Below are 13920 nucleotides of genomic sequence, written 5' to 3' on the forward strand. Positions count from 1 at the left end.
AAATGTAGACATTGTAGTAATGTGCTTCGAGGTTCGATTCCAACATACCGCTAATTTTCTTTTTTGATTATAGTATAGTTAGAATAGACTTTACCTAAATCAACTACGTTTTTTTTATTGCTGAAAAGCAATACTTTATTGAGTTTAGTTTATGCTAGACGACAGTAACAGTAATAATAAGGTTAATTTTGAACCTTCTGGTCTGCTTTCAAAATATGAAAATACGCTCAACGGAGTTCATTTAAAGGTATGTAAATACGAATATACAAACAAATAAGATTAAAATTTGTTTCAAGTACTCAAAGCCAGACGGATCTTGCAAACCGGATAAGAAATGGAAGCTTTACCACTTTAAATATAATAAAAATGCTACTAAAGATGACAATTATATGAATACACACACATATTACTCAACAATACCTTTGTATGATCAAGAGTATCACATAATAGGTGAGTTTATTGCAAGTTTTAAAACGAATACATTTTATACTACACGTCTTCCATTTACTCAACCTTTTTTATTTTCTTGATGTACCCCTTAACTTTATGTATAAATTTCGCGTCTTTGTTTTATTGTTTCCAGGGAATGACTCGAGAGTAGTTGGAATCAAGATAAGAGATGATACAGTAGATGAGCAACATGCAGTCATTCAATTTAAGTATGGTAGAAAAGGCACGCGAGATATATATATAATAGATATAGATAGTAAAAACGGTACATACATAAACAATGAAAGATTAGATTCAAGGAGATACTATCAATTATTCGAAAAGGATATTATTAAGTTTGGGATGTGCAAAGATGAATTCGTCTTATTAAACGACGAAATAATTTAACCTACTTAAATATCACTATCTTCCATGCAAAGAAGTCTACACAAACAACTCTGAAACATTAATTAGTAATTAGATCAACTATATAAAATGAGTGTACTAGCAAATGAGATTGCTTATGGCAATTCAACCAACTCCAAGTATTGTTCGCCTTCGAAGTATTAACTAGTATCATATCTAACGGGAATGATAGTTTTGCGACTATTATTCCCGTTATAGTATAACATTAAAAGTAATTAACATTGAAAATTTCACTCAATTTTCACTAATCGCAGTTTAATAGGACTTTAAATGATTATGCTTTGTCTCTTAAAAACAAAAAATAAGTGTATAGTAGCAGTAGTGTGTATGTATATTGTTGGTGTATTTTACTATACTATACTAGTTATCGTATTAAGTAAAAACAATAGATGTCTAATTTGTACCATTTGTGGCAGTATTAATACTGTTACCTGAGTTATTGTTATTGGATGAATTTGAACTAACTATTAAAGAGGACAGATTGTTTAAATGAGAAATCCAATTTGATATTTTATTATTCAACATATCCCATTCGTTGTCCCCAAATTCTCTTTTAGTGGTACAATTAATATGAAGAGTATCTGAATTCTCTGAAATAAAACCACTAATCAAGCCAATGCTAATAGCATGAACAACAATATCTTGCGTATCAAATGACGAAAGTCTAAACTCATTTTGCAACTCCTCTAAATTAATGCTTTCTTTATCCCTCGTTAATGTAGATATCGTCAGCAGTTGTAATTTACATATAATATTAGACTCGTTATCACCTATATCCTTGTATCTATCAATTAACTTTTTATATTCGCTCGTATTCTGAATGTTGTCGTAATAATCGCTTATTTTTCCATGTAAACAAATATCTAGCAATTTAAACAGTGTCTTAATCTCAACATTATTACCTTGAACGTCCCTAATATAATTTACAATTGGCAAAGAGACTATTGAATCAAAAAATAATATATCCTGAATGATTATGCTTGATACTATGAATCTAATTCCATATTCTACTAAATCATTATTACCATCGCCTTTTTTAATATCTTCTATTGTATTAAACGTTTCAATATAAAGTCTCAAATAATCGTAACTTTTTTTATTTAGGTAATTGTTATTATCACATTTGTTTGCTATATTGAATAGTGAAATGTATATATCCCTTTTGTATTTAACATCAATATTATTATTATCAAAATTACTTAAAACTTTCCTCTCAATGTTTTCGAACAACGTAAAATAAACCTCCAATGTACTCAAGTTGTCGTGATCATATATATACTTGAGTATTTTAATTAATAAGTCATAGTCCTGGTCAAAAGTATCATAATAGGTTTTTAATATACTTATTCTTAAACGAGGTATGCTTTCATCACTTATTACTTTATTTAAAAACAAATCTCTGCATTCTTTTGACCTTTTACTGTTTAATTTAGGATTTACCAATATCGACAATAATGATATAAAGAACTCCTCAGATTCTTTGTACAATTCACTGTACTTTCTCTTTACATCCTCTCTAAGTATTATTTCTTTGTTTTCATCTACTACTCTAAGTATTTCAAACACCCCGTCTACATTGTTCATTAACAACAAAAACACCTCCAGTAAATCTGTTTCATCCTCTTCTTTTATTAATTTACATACATTACTGTAAAATTCTTCTGATTTGCTCTTATCAAGATAATTTAAAATTGCAAATAACCAGTCACAAAGTATTATAGATGTTGAACGACTGCCTCCATGGGATGTGAATACCAGTCGCATCTTCACTACTTGACAATAATAAATGTTTGTATTCTGTTGTTTCCACTCCTAAATCACACCTCTATTCGTTGCTTTATTTTTTATGTTACCAGTTATATTTATAATAAAAGGGAAATGATTAATTAGGAGGTTAAAATAAAACTCAAAAAAGTAATAAGGAAAAAAGCCTATAGAAAAAAAGTTTAAAAAAATGCAACACTAGACAGTTAATTATTTTATTTAAAGGCAAGTCTAAACTTCGAAACATTTAATTGATAAATTTATTCCATTTTCTATTACTACCTTCATTGTTCATTACACTTCACCACCTATTTGACCCTATATATTATTTGTATATAGATAGCAAAGGTTCCCGCCGTCCCAAAATGTTGGCGCTGATTACTCGGTACCCTTTATTAAATTATTAAAAAAAGTGATGTATTGCAAATGTAAAATACGACTTTACGGTTTGTTTTGATTTATGTGTAAATGTATCAATTTATATCGTATTTAATATGCCACGTGGTCCATATACTCGTTTGATTTCTATATATATGCTATTCGATAATATATTACTAGAAGTTGAATTTCAATTTGTGTGTTCGGCGCATGTATAACCTATTACTGCAAGTCAAAACCTTTTTTATTTCCCTTTGTTGCTACTTTTTTTGCCTTTATTGCTTGATCCATCCTTTTTTCCACTGTAACCTCGCCCATTTGCAGACATTAATTGTTTGTTTCAGTCACATTATGGGAAAGGCGAGTTTTTTCAGCACTCGCAATACAAGCATACAAAATCGCGTAGAAATAAACTACACGAAGACATATTAATCGTTTGCTTTAATTCTAATAAACATTGAAAAGACTTAAGTAGGTTTTAGTGTTTTTTTCAAGTAGTTTGTCTAGTACTGTCAATATTTTAAGTAAATATCAAAGAGGAGTTACAAGGCTAGCTAAGAACGATAAAGCAAAAAATAAAACAATCAGGTAAAAAGAATTTAAATTATCAATATTCCACTTTTTAAAAATTAAAAATAACTTATTGCATTTACTTTAAATATCATTAACAATCCATTTTTCGTCATTTATCTATTTTCTCCACTTATTACAATTTCTTCCCTTTTGTTGGTTTTCTCTTATTCAACTATTTTACTTACTGAAATGCTCCATACTCGCAATAATAAGCACCCCTCCATATTATATGTAACAAACAACATATATCGCTAAATATTGTGATCAACAGAATTAGAAAGGTTGCTATTGTTTAATATGCTACTGCTTGACTTGACTGTGTATGTATTAGCACTCGAATTTTGATATTCAACGTACTGAGAATCCGCTGTATAATTGTTAACATTCCTATTCCTCCTCTTGTTTCTTATTAACAAGTATGTTCCTCTAAACAATGAAATTAAAATAATTAACCCTATAAATGATCCCAAACCAATAAAATAAGAAACCGTAAGTGCCACTTTGGCATTCGAAATTCCAAATAAGCTATAACTGAAACCTGTGTTCACTGTTGCAGTTGAAACTATTTCAAATATGTCACTTAAACTTATCCCGGAACTTTGAAGCATTATGCCATTGGTTAGTGTGCTGCTTTGCCCCGGTAATACATCCAAATAGTTATCACGTAACTTATATTCACCATGAAATGCTGTCTTCATCTTATAATGACGCTATAACACCTTCTGTTCTCCTATACTAATTCATATATTCTAGTTTAATTATTTTATTACTAAGACATGGAACTTTGTTTCAAGATGCAAATAACTTCCTATATTATTTTACTATTTTAAAGGCGGGAACTTATTTTTAAAGATCACAAAATTGCATGCAAAAAAAGTATCGTTATATAGAAAATGAGAGGTAAAAAAAGAAAGATTGTAACCACGTTGATGATCAAAAAATATATGTATTTACTATATTAGTAGACAACATGTAGGAAAAGGAGATAAGGCAGAACAACTTTACAAATTTAAGATAACTCCAAGTGTGAAAATAATAACATCAAAACACGAAAATACAAGCTAAAACATGTGCCCTATTAAACTCACACACATCCTTTTCTGTTAATATGTTGATTATTATCCTTGCAAAATCACTAACACGACACATTTTTCCCTCCCTTTCTCTAAATTAAATTAAATTAGTTCGTTTGATTAGACAAGACATGTTGTTGCATGTATAAACATGTATAGAAAATGACGTTGGAAAAAAGGTCCAGATTAGAGAGAAGTAATTAATTGTTACGTTTTTAAATAATGTAACCAATACTATGGTTGTGCATTCAATTACATGGGTGTATGTAACGCATATTGGCATTATATCTGGTGGTGCTACAACTATCTGCATCACTATTCCGAAAGAAAAGCAATTTCCTCAAAGTAAATGGAAGTGGTAACAGGTAAAAGAACCAAGCACGAAGAACATATAATAATACAATTGTAAAAATTAGTGATGCTATGCGTATTAATATGATAATAAGTAAATATATTATATAAGGCAGAAACTAAAAGGCGTATAAACAAAAAATGACAAAATTCTAAATACTAATTTAAAATGGTCTAGTATATATAATAAGCAGTGCAAATATATGTATTAACAAATGTTGGTATTCTCTAATCCATATTACGTATTGTGACAATATACTATTTAACGAAATAAATGCAATTTTTTGTTAGTGCATTAGCTGGCCCAATTTCCACTATCTGGTCCAATCTCGTTTATATATTCATTATCTTCATTATCATTGGATTCTTCCTCTAAATACTGATAATTAGACTCGTCCTCCTCTGGTCTGTCCCTTCTGACATTAATTAAAAACAATGAGCCAATTACACCAAATATGCCAATAAGGCCTACAGGAACTCCAATGGCAAGTGCAAGATTATAGCCTCCAGGGTCGGGAGCTGAGTCAACACAACCTTCCGGTTTTATACAATTTCTGACGTCTTTATTACTTTGGCATATTGCATTGCTAATTCCCTCTGGGAAAGTGATAGTAACAGTTCTTTCTCTTTTTTGCGTGCCACTACAATCACAATTGGACCAAACTCCCCATTCAGTGTAGCTGCATCCTTCAGTACATTGTACACCAGTATTGCAAACTATTTCTTCCATAGTTTCAACATCTTTGCATATTTCTCTGACTTTGTTTTGTTCATCCTTAGTACCAGGTGCCTCGTATCCAAATACGCCTATATTTGAAAAATCAAAGTCTCTATATCTTCTTAAGTACCCACTGTCGCATTTCTCGCTGCATTCAGACCAGTTAGTCCAGACGGTAAATACGGCTAAACACTTGGCCTTGTCGTCTCCACACCCAATATCATTACATACTTTTGTTTCACTAGTTAGAGTATTAAGGGGTTTATTATTGATGACAGCTCCGTTTTCTAAATCGGCTTTACCATCATTTCCGTTACTATTACCGCTACTCCCTTCACTGTAATTATCACAACTTTTATCTCCAGAAAGTATTTTTCTAGTTCTAGTTGACACACCAGAACCACAAGAGACACTACAAGGACTCCATTCTGACCATTCACTTAACAAACACTCCTCCAAACCACCTGGACATGTAACATCCGCATTGCAAACTCCTTCTTCCAATAAAACTGGACAAATAGAGATGTCACCATTGTCCGGTTTTCTTATGATCTCTCTTGTTCTAGTTCTCAATCCGGAGCCGCAACTAGTTGAACAAGAAGACCATTCTGACCAACTATTAACAAGACATTTGTCATTATTATCGCTGGAAATACAACTTTCCTTTTCTGAGCAAACTCTTACTTGTTCTTGATCAGTACAGTCCACGTCAACCCAATTTAGTGTAATAGATTCAACAGTTCTACTCCTTTTTTGTGTCTCTGAATTACTGCATTCTTTCGAGCAAGTGGTCCATTCAGTCCATTCTGTGTATTTACAACTACCTGTATCACATTCCTTATCAACTAATGTATTTTTGTTTCCAGAAATCCATCCTGGTGCCAAAGCATGACACCCAGACGAGTATCTATGTATGTAACATGGACGATAGCCTCTAGTTGAGTATTTTATTATTCCTGTTTCATAAGTATCTGAAGAGGCAACGCTAGCCTGTAAATTAGTACTATAATTAGGTTCTTCTGATAATGTTGAGTTGAATGACCAAGTTACGCACAATGGATCCTGTTTGCAGTCATTTAAACAACTTTTCCAATCTGGTTGATAACTAGTCACTATATTCTTTCTATAACTAAATGTTGAGTCATATTGGCATCCCCAACCGAGTATTGATACACCATATTGTGGACAATTTTCTGGGCATTCTGATGAATATGGGCAGTTTGAATACTCTATCAAATTAGGACAATACTCGTTACTATATATTGCCTTACTCAGTATTGCTCTTGATCTAGATCTCATTTCCCCACATCCAGCCACACATGGTGTCCAGGTTGACCATTCTGATACCTTGCATGTAGTCGCACATTCCCCTATTAAATATGAATGCCTCTTCGAATAGACAAAGCCGCTGACTGTTTTTTTGCACTTTGTATCATTGTTCTTTATATAACATTCGCCTTTGGCTGGATTAAATACAAACTGACTACAATTCCCCAATGTAGTCCTCTTGCTCCAATAACACTGATTCGCGCATTCCTGCCAACTACCTTTCTTAACTGTATATGCAGTATTCATACCCCAACATGAAAATCCCCTCACATCAGTATTAAATTCTGGACACGAGTACGCATCCAAATTGGGTACACTTACTCCTTTTGAGTCAAGTCTTGATCTCGATCTTGATCTCGATCTTGATCTCGAAGTTGATCTTGATTTCAACGCCACTACAAATGTATTACTGCTCCAAATTTCATCACCTTTCAGTATTATTGCAACCAAGTAAGTGGTAGCAAACACCAAGAACTTAATTGCAATCATTTTTGTTTTGTTAATTAAATATCAGTTTTCGAGGTTGAAAGCTGGCAATTAAACCCTAAATACCTATTTAATATAAATATAAAAGCGCAAATATATATCTATATATGTCTATATATATTCCAGTTTAAATATATATACATATATACCTCGCCACTTCTACTTCCTATCGTTATTAATTTCATATATTCCTGAAACTCAATGCTGCCTCCTGTATCCCTGTGTTATCAATCCATGTGCTAATATACGATATCCGCTATCTTTAATGCAAAACTATTGCTCTAACTGGTTGTATACCGTTATTTATTTATTCTAATTCTGTAATAATTATTTGCTGATAATTTCGATGCCTTTTTTAGATCAAACTTACACATTTATATTTGTTCTATTATATTCTCATTTTCAACAACTCTTTAGTTATTATACGGCCTCATTTTGTGGGGATCATTTTCCTAGTATCCATTTATTATGTATATCCGCAGCTACCGCCCTCCTGAATATGATTCCCCACTATATACAATTGATTCCCGCTCACTCGGCGCCCAAAAATACATGGATTAATGTTATCTAAATGGTGCAAGATATCAATGAAAAATTAATAGGTATTTAAAAGTGTATATATCATTTAAAGTTAATGATTAAGTTTTTTCTTTTAATTCATTTTAATATTAACTATTTGAGTTATATTGTATGTGATATATAATGCATATTAGATTTTGTTTCAAATATTTTGGTTTGTAACATCGTTTATATTAATTTGGTCTTTAGAGTTTGGTTTTATTTAATTGTATTAAAATCTGCGTTAACAAATAAATATAAATTAATTGCTTTTGGACTTGAAGTTTTGTGTAATTTTGCACTTGAAAAAAAGATACATATTTTTAAAATAAGGCCCTGAACCAGCCTACTACTATAAAATAAATACTAGCAGCAGTATAATAGACAATTTGAATCAAGGCTAAGTGAGTGGGGTGAATTATTAAGTGAATTAAGATATATCTAAAGGCATCATAGATAACTAGGCCATAAAAACAAATATTTATGCAAATTTAAAGACAAAATAACTCTTTCACTAATGATATTGCGTGGATGGCATGGAGCTGCATACAAAAAGATGAGTGATAATGCATTAACAAGAAAATGCTTCAAGTATATACATTTAATTGCTCATATAGTCTTTGCATTAAATATGGTAGATGTAGTTAGTGGACAGGAAGACGGTGGAAGTTCGTGCTTAAAATACGGCAAATACTATAAAGGCTCACTTTGTATGTCTGCTAATGGCTTGGAGTGGTGGCAGGCAAATAGTTGGTTGGAATGCAGAGAGAGATGCAAGAGCAATTTGTTTACACTAATTCCATGTAAAATGTTTTCCTGGGACTCAAATGGTGGGATGTGTACACTTCAGAACGGTGATAGCAATTGTGTACAAAATAAAGACTCTATGGTTACTGGATATCCCGATACCAAATCAACTGGTTCATGTGCAACAACATGTACTGTTGGTGAATGGTCTTCTTGGTCAAGCACATGCATTCCAAATGTTTACGGTGGTGTTACATATAGAACAAGGCAAGTAGCCAGCCAGCCAATGTATCCATTAGAAAAATGTCCACATATACAAGAAGTTGAGAATTGTAGCGATAGAAATTGGGGAGCTATGAGTAGTACAATACTGTCAGATGAAAACTCCGCATTAAAGTTTGTACTTAATGGATACGTTGATCAAAAGGCTTTGAGTGTCAAAACATCAACTAATGGGTGTCCAAACTATGATGTTGGGATTCTTGGATGGGGATGTGTTATTGAAGATGATCTTAATTATAGCAATATGGTCATAACAACAAGTTATACGTGGCAGGACTGTTTAAACAGATGCAAACAAAACTCCAGTTGTAGGCACTTTAACTTTAGAACAACAGGAACAAGCACATCTCCTTGTTACCTTATATTAGGTGAAATAGGATGTAGTTTTCACTCCATTGGTTGGATTAGTGGTAGTAAAGAGCTTGATATCAAATATGGAGAGTGTGATATAAGCTGTGTACTTGGGGAATGGTCTGGCTGGAGTGGTTGTAACTCGGCCTATTGTATTGACGGTAAGGCCTATAGCAAAAGATCCAGACCTGTCATTACTTACCAAAGAGGGTCAGGAGCCCCTTGTGGTAGAACTAATGAATTACAGTTGTGCAATGATTCTTATATTTGTAAATCAAATAAATGTATTGTTGGGTCCTGGTCTGAATGGAGTAAAAGCAGTGATACGCCTTCAAATGAAAGTGTTAGAAGAAGAACAATACAAAAAATACCAACTCCTGGAGGTACTCCATGTCCCCCAATTTTTGAAATAGTTAATGATGACAAATCCTCTGACTGGGGAAGCTGGAGTTCGTGTTCTGTTACTTGTGGTGGTGGTTTTCGCACGAGATCTAAAAGTGTTGCCAATAATTCAACCCCTCTTTACTCAACAGAAAGCTGTAACTCCAATACATGTGATACATATAAAATTGAAGAATGCAAAAATGACTTCGGGAATGAAAGCTTGAATTGGCAACTGAATAGATACTGCCTTATCTCTGGATTTGCTAATACCAAAGATGAACTTAAAATTCTCTCAGATTACGGGCTTAAGGTATAGAATTTTGTATTACTTATTAAGGAGAAAACCGTATTCTTGTTTATTATTTAATTAAACTTTGCATTACATGAAAAATATGTTAATGAGTGCAATATGTCACCTGGTAAACAATACGTGCTTTTGCATATATCTGAAATGTATTGATGAAATTTTATCATCCTTTTGGCGCAGTATATGCAATTTTCATTTGTTATTTATATATTAAAATAGGAACCTTAGTAGATATGCCTATACATGCAATATTGTAACAGAGGTTTGCATGTATATGTAAAAAGACTGATTTTTAATGTTTATAACTGTTTATTAGGAGTTATTTTATTCAAGGCTGCTCATTTATTCCGTAATTACAGTATTTTGCAGGCAAATTTTAAAAGAGGAGCTAATACGAACACTAGGAACATATTGTTCACTCCAAAATGTTCGTTTGCTCTTCCACTTAACCCCACATCCATATAAGCAGTTCACTTTGCATGTGAACAAGTTGAATTATAATGAAAGTTCATGTAAATACAAATAATTACTTATTTTCACTAAACTAAATATTTAAAAAAGAAATGATGAAAAATAGAAATACCTTCACTATTTTCAAACAGTGATAAAGGCTATAAAATGTAAATATACATTGCTTTTTCATTTACTTATTTGTGTGTTCATATATAAAATGTGTATCAATTAATTTCTAACAAAAATAAATTGTAATTTATGGTCATATTTGCAATGTTTAATTAAGTTGAGTGCAAACAACTCCTTGGTCAGTGTTATTAATACCAATATTTGAAATAATTGAACTGGAGTTCGAAGCACTGGGGTTAGTGCCAGAAGTATCTAACATTAAATTATTGTAATTAATTTCTTCTAAACTTTCATTTTCAACTCCAACCAACAAATCACCATTATTACTTACATTGATACTTGCATTCTTATTTTGTTGAGGAATTCTATCGTAAATTCCCTTAGAAGGACTTAGTGGTGGTGGTGTTGTTAATATTATCCCTTTTCTACGTGCATCGAGATATCTTATTGCCTTCTCTCTAGCTCTATTAAAACCAAATTTTCTGCTACTGAATGTTTTTGATTTTCTTATCCCATTCTCAACAAAAAATGCAAGCCAAGCTTCCATTCTACTGTTCCAACTTACACCTTTGTAACCTGATTTAAATTGTGGATCTGATAATTGCCATCTACCTTTTTTCTCTGGTACACCTACTTCAACTGAATTACTCTTATTGCTGTTAACACCATTTAAGTTAGATCCTGCTCTGGAATCTGACTTTACTTTATTAACACTTAACAGTATATTACCATCACAATCTGCACTCATTTCCTTTAATGACAAGCCTTCAGTGCCTGTATTCCCAGTACTATTACAAATATTACTCAATTTATTGTTACTAGCTCCTCCACCTCTTGTTTGAGAATAACTTTTACCATTTCCTCTTCTTCCACTCGTATATCTTCCAGAATCATTGTTGGCATGTTGTAAAAAATTTAATCTCTGCTGTTGGCGATAACCACCATTCAAAGAGGAGGCTATGTTGCCGTATTCAACATTTATATTAGAATATCCGTCCAACTGAATTAATGAAGCACCTGTCTTTATATTCGAATCCATATTATTTGCTCCCATTTTTAACGTTTTTTTTGCTGTCGTATTGTTCGAATAATCACCATACTTAAGTTGTTGATTTCTAAATATTAAATTACTGTTTCTAGTTGATATTAATTTACAACCACTAACATTACCATTACCACCAGATAACACATTCAAATCGGCCAAAATACTCGAATTACCACCTACATCAGTTTCAATGTCTCCACAAGCCAAACCACTAGTGGGAATGCCATTATTACTTAATGTCATACCTATTCCTCCCTGAATGATTCCTTTATTGCTCAATATTCCAATATTTCCTCCCATAGCACCTACTCCGCTGATGCCATTTATTCCTCCAAATCCACCAAAAAATCCTCTTCCAAAGCCTCCCATTCCTATACCCATACCTATTCCTACACCCACGCCCATTCCTCCTCTGGCTACACAACCACCTATATTTAAATTACTCATTCCAGACATAGTATTATTCACACTTATCAGTTGATTGTTATTCATCGAAGATTCTTCCGGAAAACCCAGATAGAAAAACGGTGATGTTGAAAAAGGCACTATATTGATATGCTCATTTATTCCATTACTTGAAAAAAATGGATTGTTTTGTGGCAATCCATTATATGGTGGGGGTGTACTTATACATAATGCTACCAAATTTTGTGATTGCAACTGCAATTGCTGCTGTGACTGCAATTGCGTTTGTATTTGTGGCATTATCCTTGATTGTTGAGCATTATTTAAATTACAAACACCTACACTACTAGTTACTATATTGTTATCCTCGTTTGAATTCTTAGCATTATTCTGCAATTGTGAATTTTGGCTCAATTCTTTTTGTGATTTTGTGATATTGCCTCTTAATTTATCCACTTTAAACGATTTGTTTTCTTGATATTCTACATCTGCTTTTAATTCTCTTTTATTTGTAATATCCACATACATTTCTCCTCCGATTATACTCATCTTCTCGCTATTTTTGCTTTTTAATTCTAATATTTCATTTTCACTTTTACCGCAGATATTAATCCCATTGTTGTTGTCGTCAGTATCTTTGTCGAATACATTCATATTTTCATCGCTCAAGTCTGCTAACTCACTTTTTAATTCACTCTTGTCTGCTTCATGTGATAATTTATCTACTTTGTCACTTTCTATTTCGTTTTCAACTTTCTTTCCGCAACCACCTCCAATTCTAGACGAATTTCCACTTAATATTATATTCACGTTACCAAAATCAGGATTATCCAATGATCTAGATGAAGTCGGTGACACTGCTTGTTTGACGTCGTAAACTAATTCATCATCATCAATTTCAATAAAGTCCAGCAAATCGTCTTTTTTCACTCCTTTTTGAACAAAACTATCGTTATCACTACTATATATAGGTCTTTTATTTCCAAAACTTAATCCGGATTCATATTCATGTATTATTGGTATCGTCAATCTACCTATATCCTCTTTCCCATAACTCTCAACTGTGCTATTTTCTACTATCATTCCGCTGCCTATTTCATTCATTTGATCTGCCAATATTAAAAATAAATTCCTTATTTTGCCTGTTCCAATATGTGATATCTTCCACTTCAAAATTAAATATACCTTGCTATTATTTTTTACTGCACTATTTACTTGATGTATATTTTAAATATGATTCGTTCTTTAATGGAAATTATATATAAACATATATTATTTGAATACCTTTTTATATCACCTACTAAATACTTTCATATGTACTCTTTCATCTACTATTTTATTTCGTCCCTAACAATTATTTTTCACCTCCTCCTTTCAATCACTAATCACTCCTTAAATTATATTTGCTTATGCATGCAATACATGTAACTCACGTGTTTTTATTTTTTTCTTTAAATTCTTTCTTCTTTTGCCCATAGGTGCATGCTGTATACTTCTATACACCTCTTTTTTGCATTATTTGCATGCATGCACCTTTTAATCTCACTGCCAAAGTTTTTACGTTCAATTTACATTTATATTTATTTTTTGTATGTGTTAATTTTCATCATCTGAACAAATTTATATATATATATAATATACTTATATATAATTCGCATATAAGTTAAAATTATTATTTTTCAATCTTTTGTATTTTATACTTTTTCACACCCTTTTCTTCTCGCTTATTTTT

At 32.0% G+C, this 13920-nt stretch overlaps 6 protein-coding genes across 6 annotated transcripts; 2 read left to right on the plus strand and 4 right to left on the minus strand.

Annotated features, from left to right (window-relative positions):
- Positions 1 to 151: 151 nt before the first annotated feature.
- On the plus strand, positions 152 to 837 carry FG379_002793 (fork head domain; the record flags this gene model as incomplete). Its single annotated transcript, XM_067328483.1, has 3 exons — positions 152 to 247; positions 297 to 450; positions 584 to 837. The coding sequence occupies 3 exons, from the start codon at positions 152 to 154 to the stop codon at positions 835 to 837; spliced, it is 504 nt and encodes a 167-aa protein (XP_067181981.1).
- A 411-nt stretch (positions 838 to 1248) lies between these two features.
- Positions 1249 to 2619, minus strand: FG379_002794 (proteasome regulatory complex component with a PINT domain at the C-terminus; the record flags this gene model as incomplete). The annotated part of the gene is made up of 1 exon (XM_067328484.1): positions 1249 to 2619. The coding sequence occupies one exon, from the start codon at positions 2617 to 2619 to the stop codon at positions 1249 to 1251; it is 1371 nt and encodes a 456-aa protein (XP_067181982.1).
- A 1202-nt stretch (positions 2620 to 3821) lies between these two features.
- On the minus strand, positions 3822 to 4268 carry FG379_002795 (uncharacterized protein; the record flags this gene model as incomplete). Its single annotated transcript, XM_067328485.1, has 1 exon — positions 3822 to 4268. One exon carries the CDS (start codon positions 4266 to 4268, stop codon positions 3822 to 3824), a length of 447 nt encoding a protein of 148 aa, XP_067181983.1.
- A 1021-nt stretch (positions 4269 to 5289) lies between these two features.
- On the minus strand, positions 5290 to 7530 carry FG379_002796 (thrombospondin related adhesive; the record flags this gene model as incomplete). The annotated part of the gene is made up of 1 exon (XM_067328486.1): positions 5290 to 7530. The coding sequence occupies one exon, from the start codon at positions 7528 to 7530 to the stop codon at positions 5290 to 5292; it is 2241 nt and encodes a 746-aa protein (XP_067181984.1).
- A 1111-nt stretch (positions 7531 to 8641) lies between these two features.
- On the plus strand, positions 8642 to 10165 carry FG379_002797 (TSP1 domain-containing TSP3 precursor; the record flags this gene model as incomplete). Its single annotated transcript, XM_067328487.1, has 1 exon — positions 8642 to 10165. One exon carries the CDS (start codon positions 8642 to 8644, stop codon positions 10163 to 10165), a length of 1524 nt encoding a protein of 507 aa, XP_067181985.1.
- Positions 10166 to 10886: 721 nt separating this feature from the next.
- FG379_002798 (uncharacterized protein) lies at positions 10887 to 13292 on the minus strand (the record flags this gene model as incomplete). The annotated part of the gene is made up of 1 exon (XM_067328488.1): positions 10887 to 13292. One exon carries the CDS (start codon positions 13290 to 13292, stop codon positions 10887 to 10889), a length of 2406 nt encoding a protein of 801 aa, XP_067181986.1.
- Between the last annotated feature and the right edge of the window lie 628 nt (positions 13293 to 13920).

The sequence above is a fragment of the Cryptosporidium bovis genome (genome assembly GCF_009768925.1).
Source record: "Cryptosporidium bovis isolate 45015 chromosome Unknown contig_4, whole genome shotgun sequence".
Classification (NCBI taxonomy): Eukaryota; Apicomplexa; class Conoidasida; order Eucoccidiorida; family Cryptosporidiidae; genus Cryptosporidium; species Cryptosporidium bovis.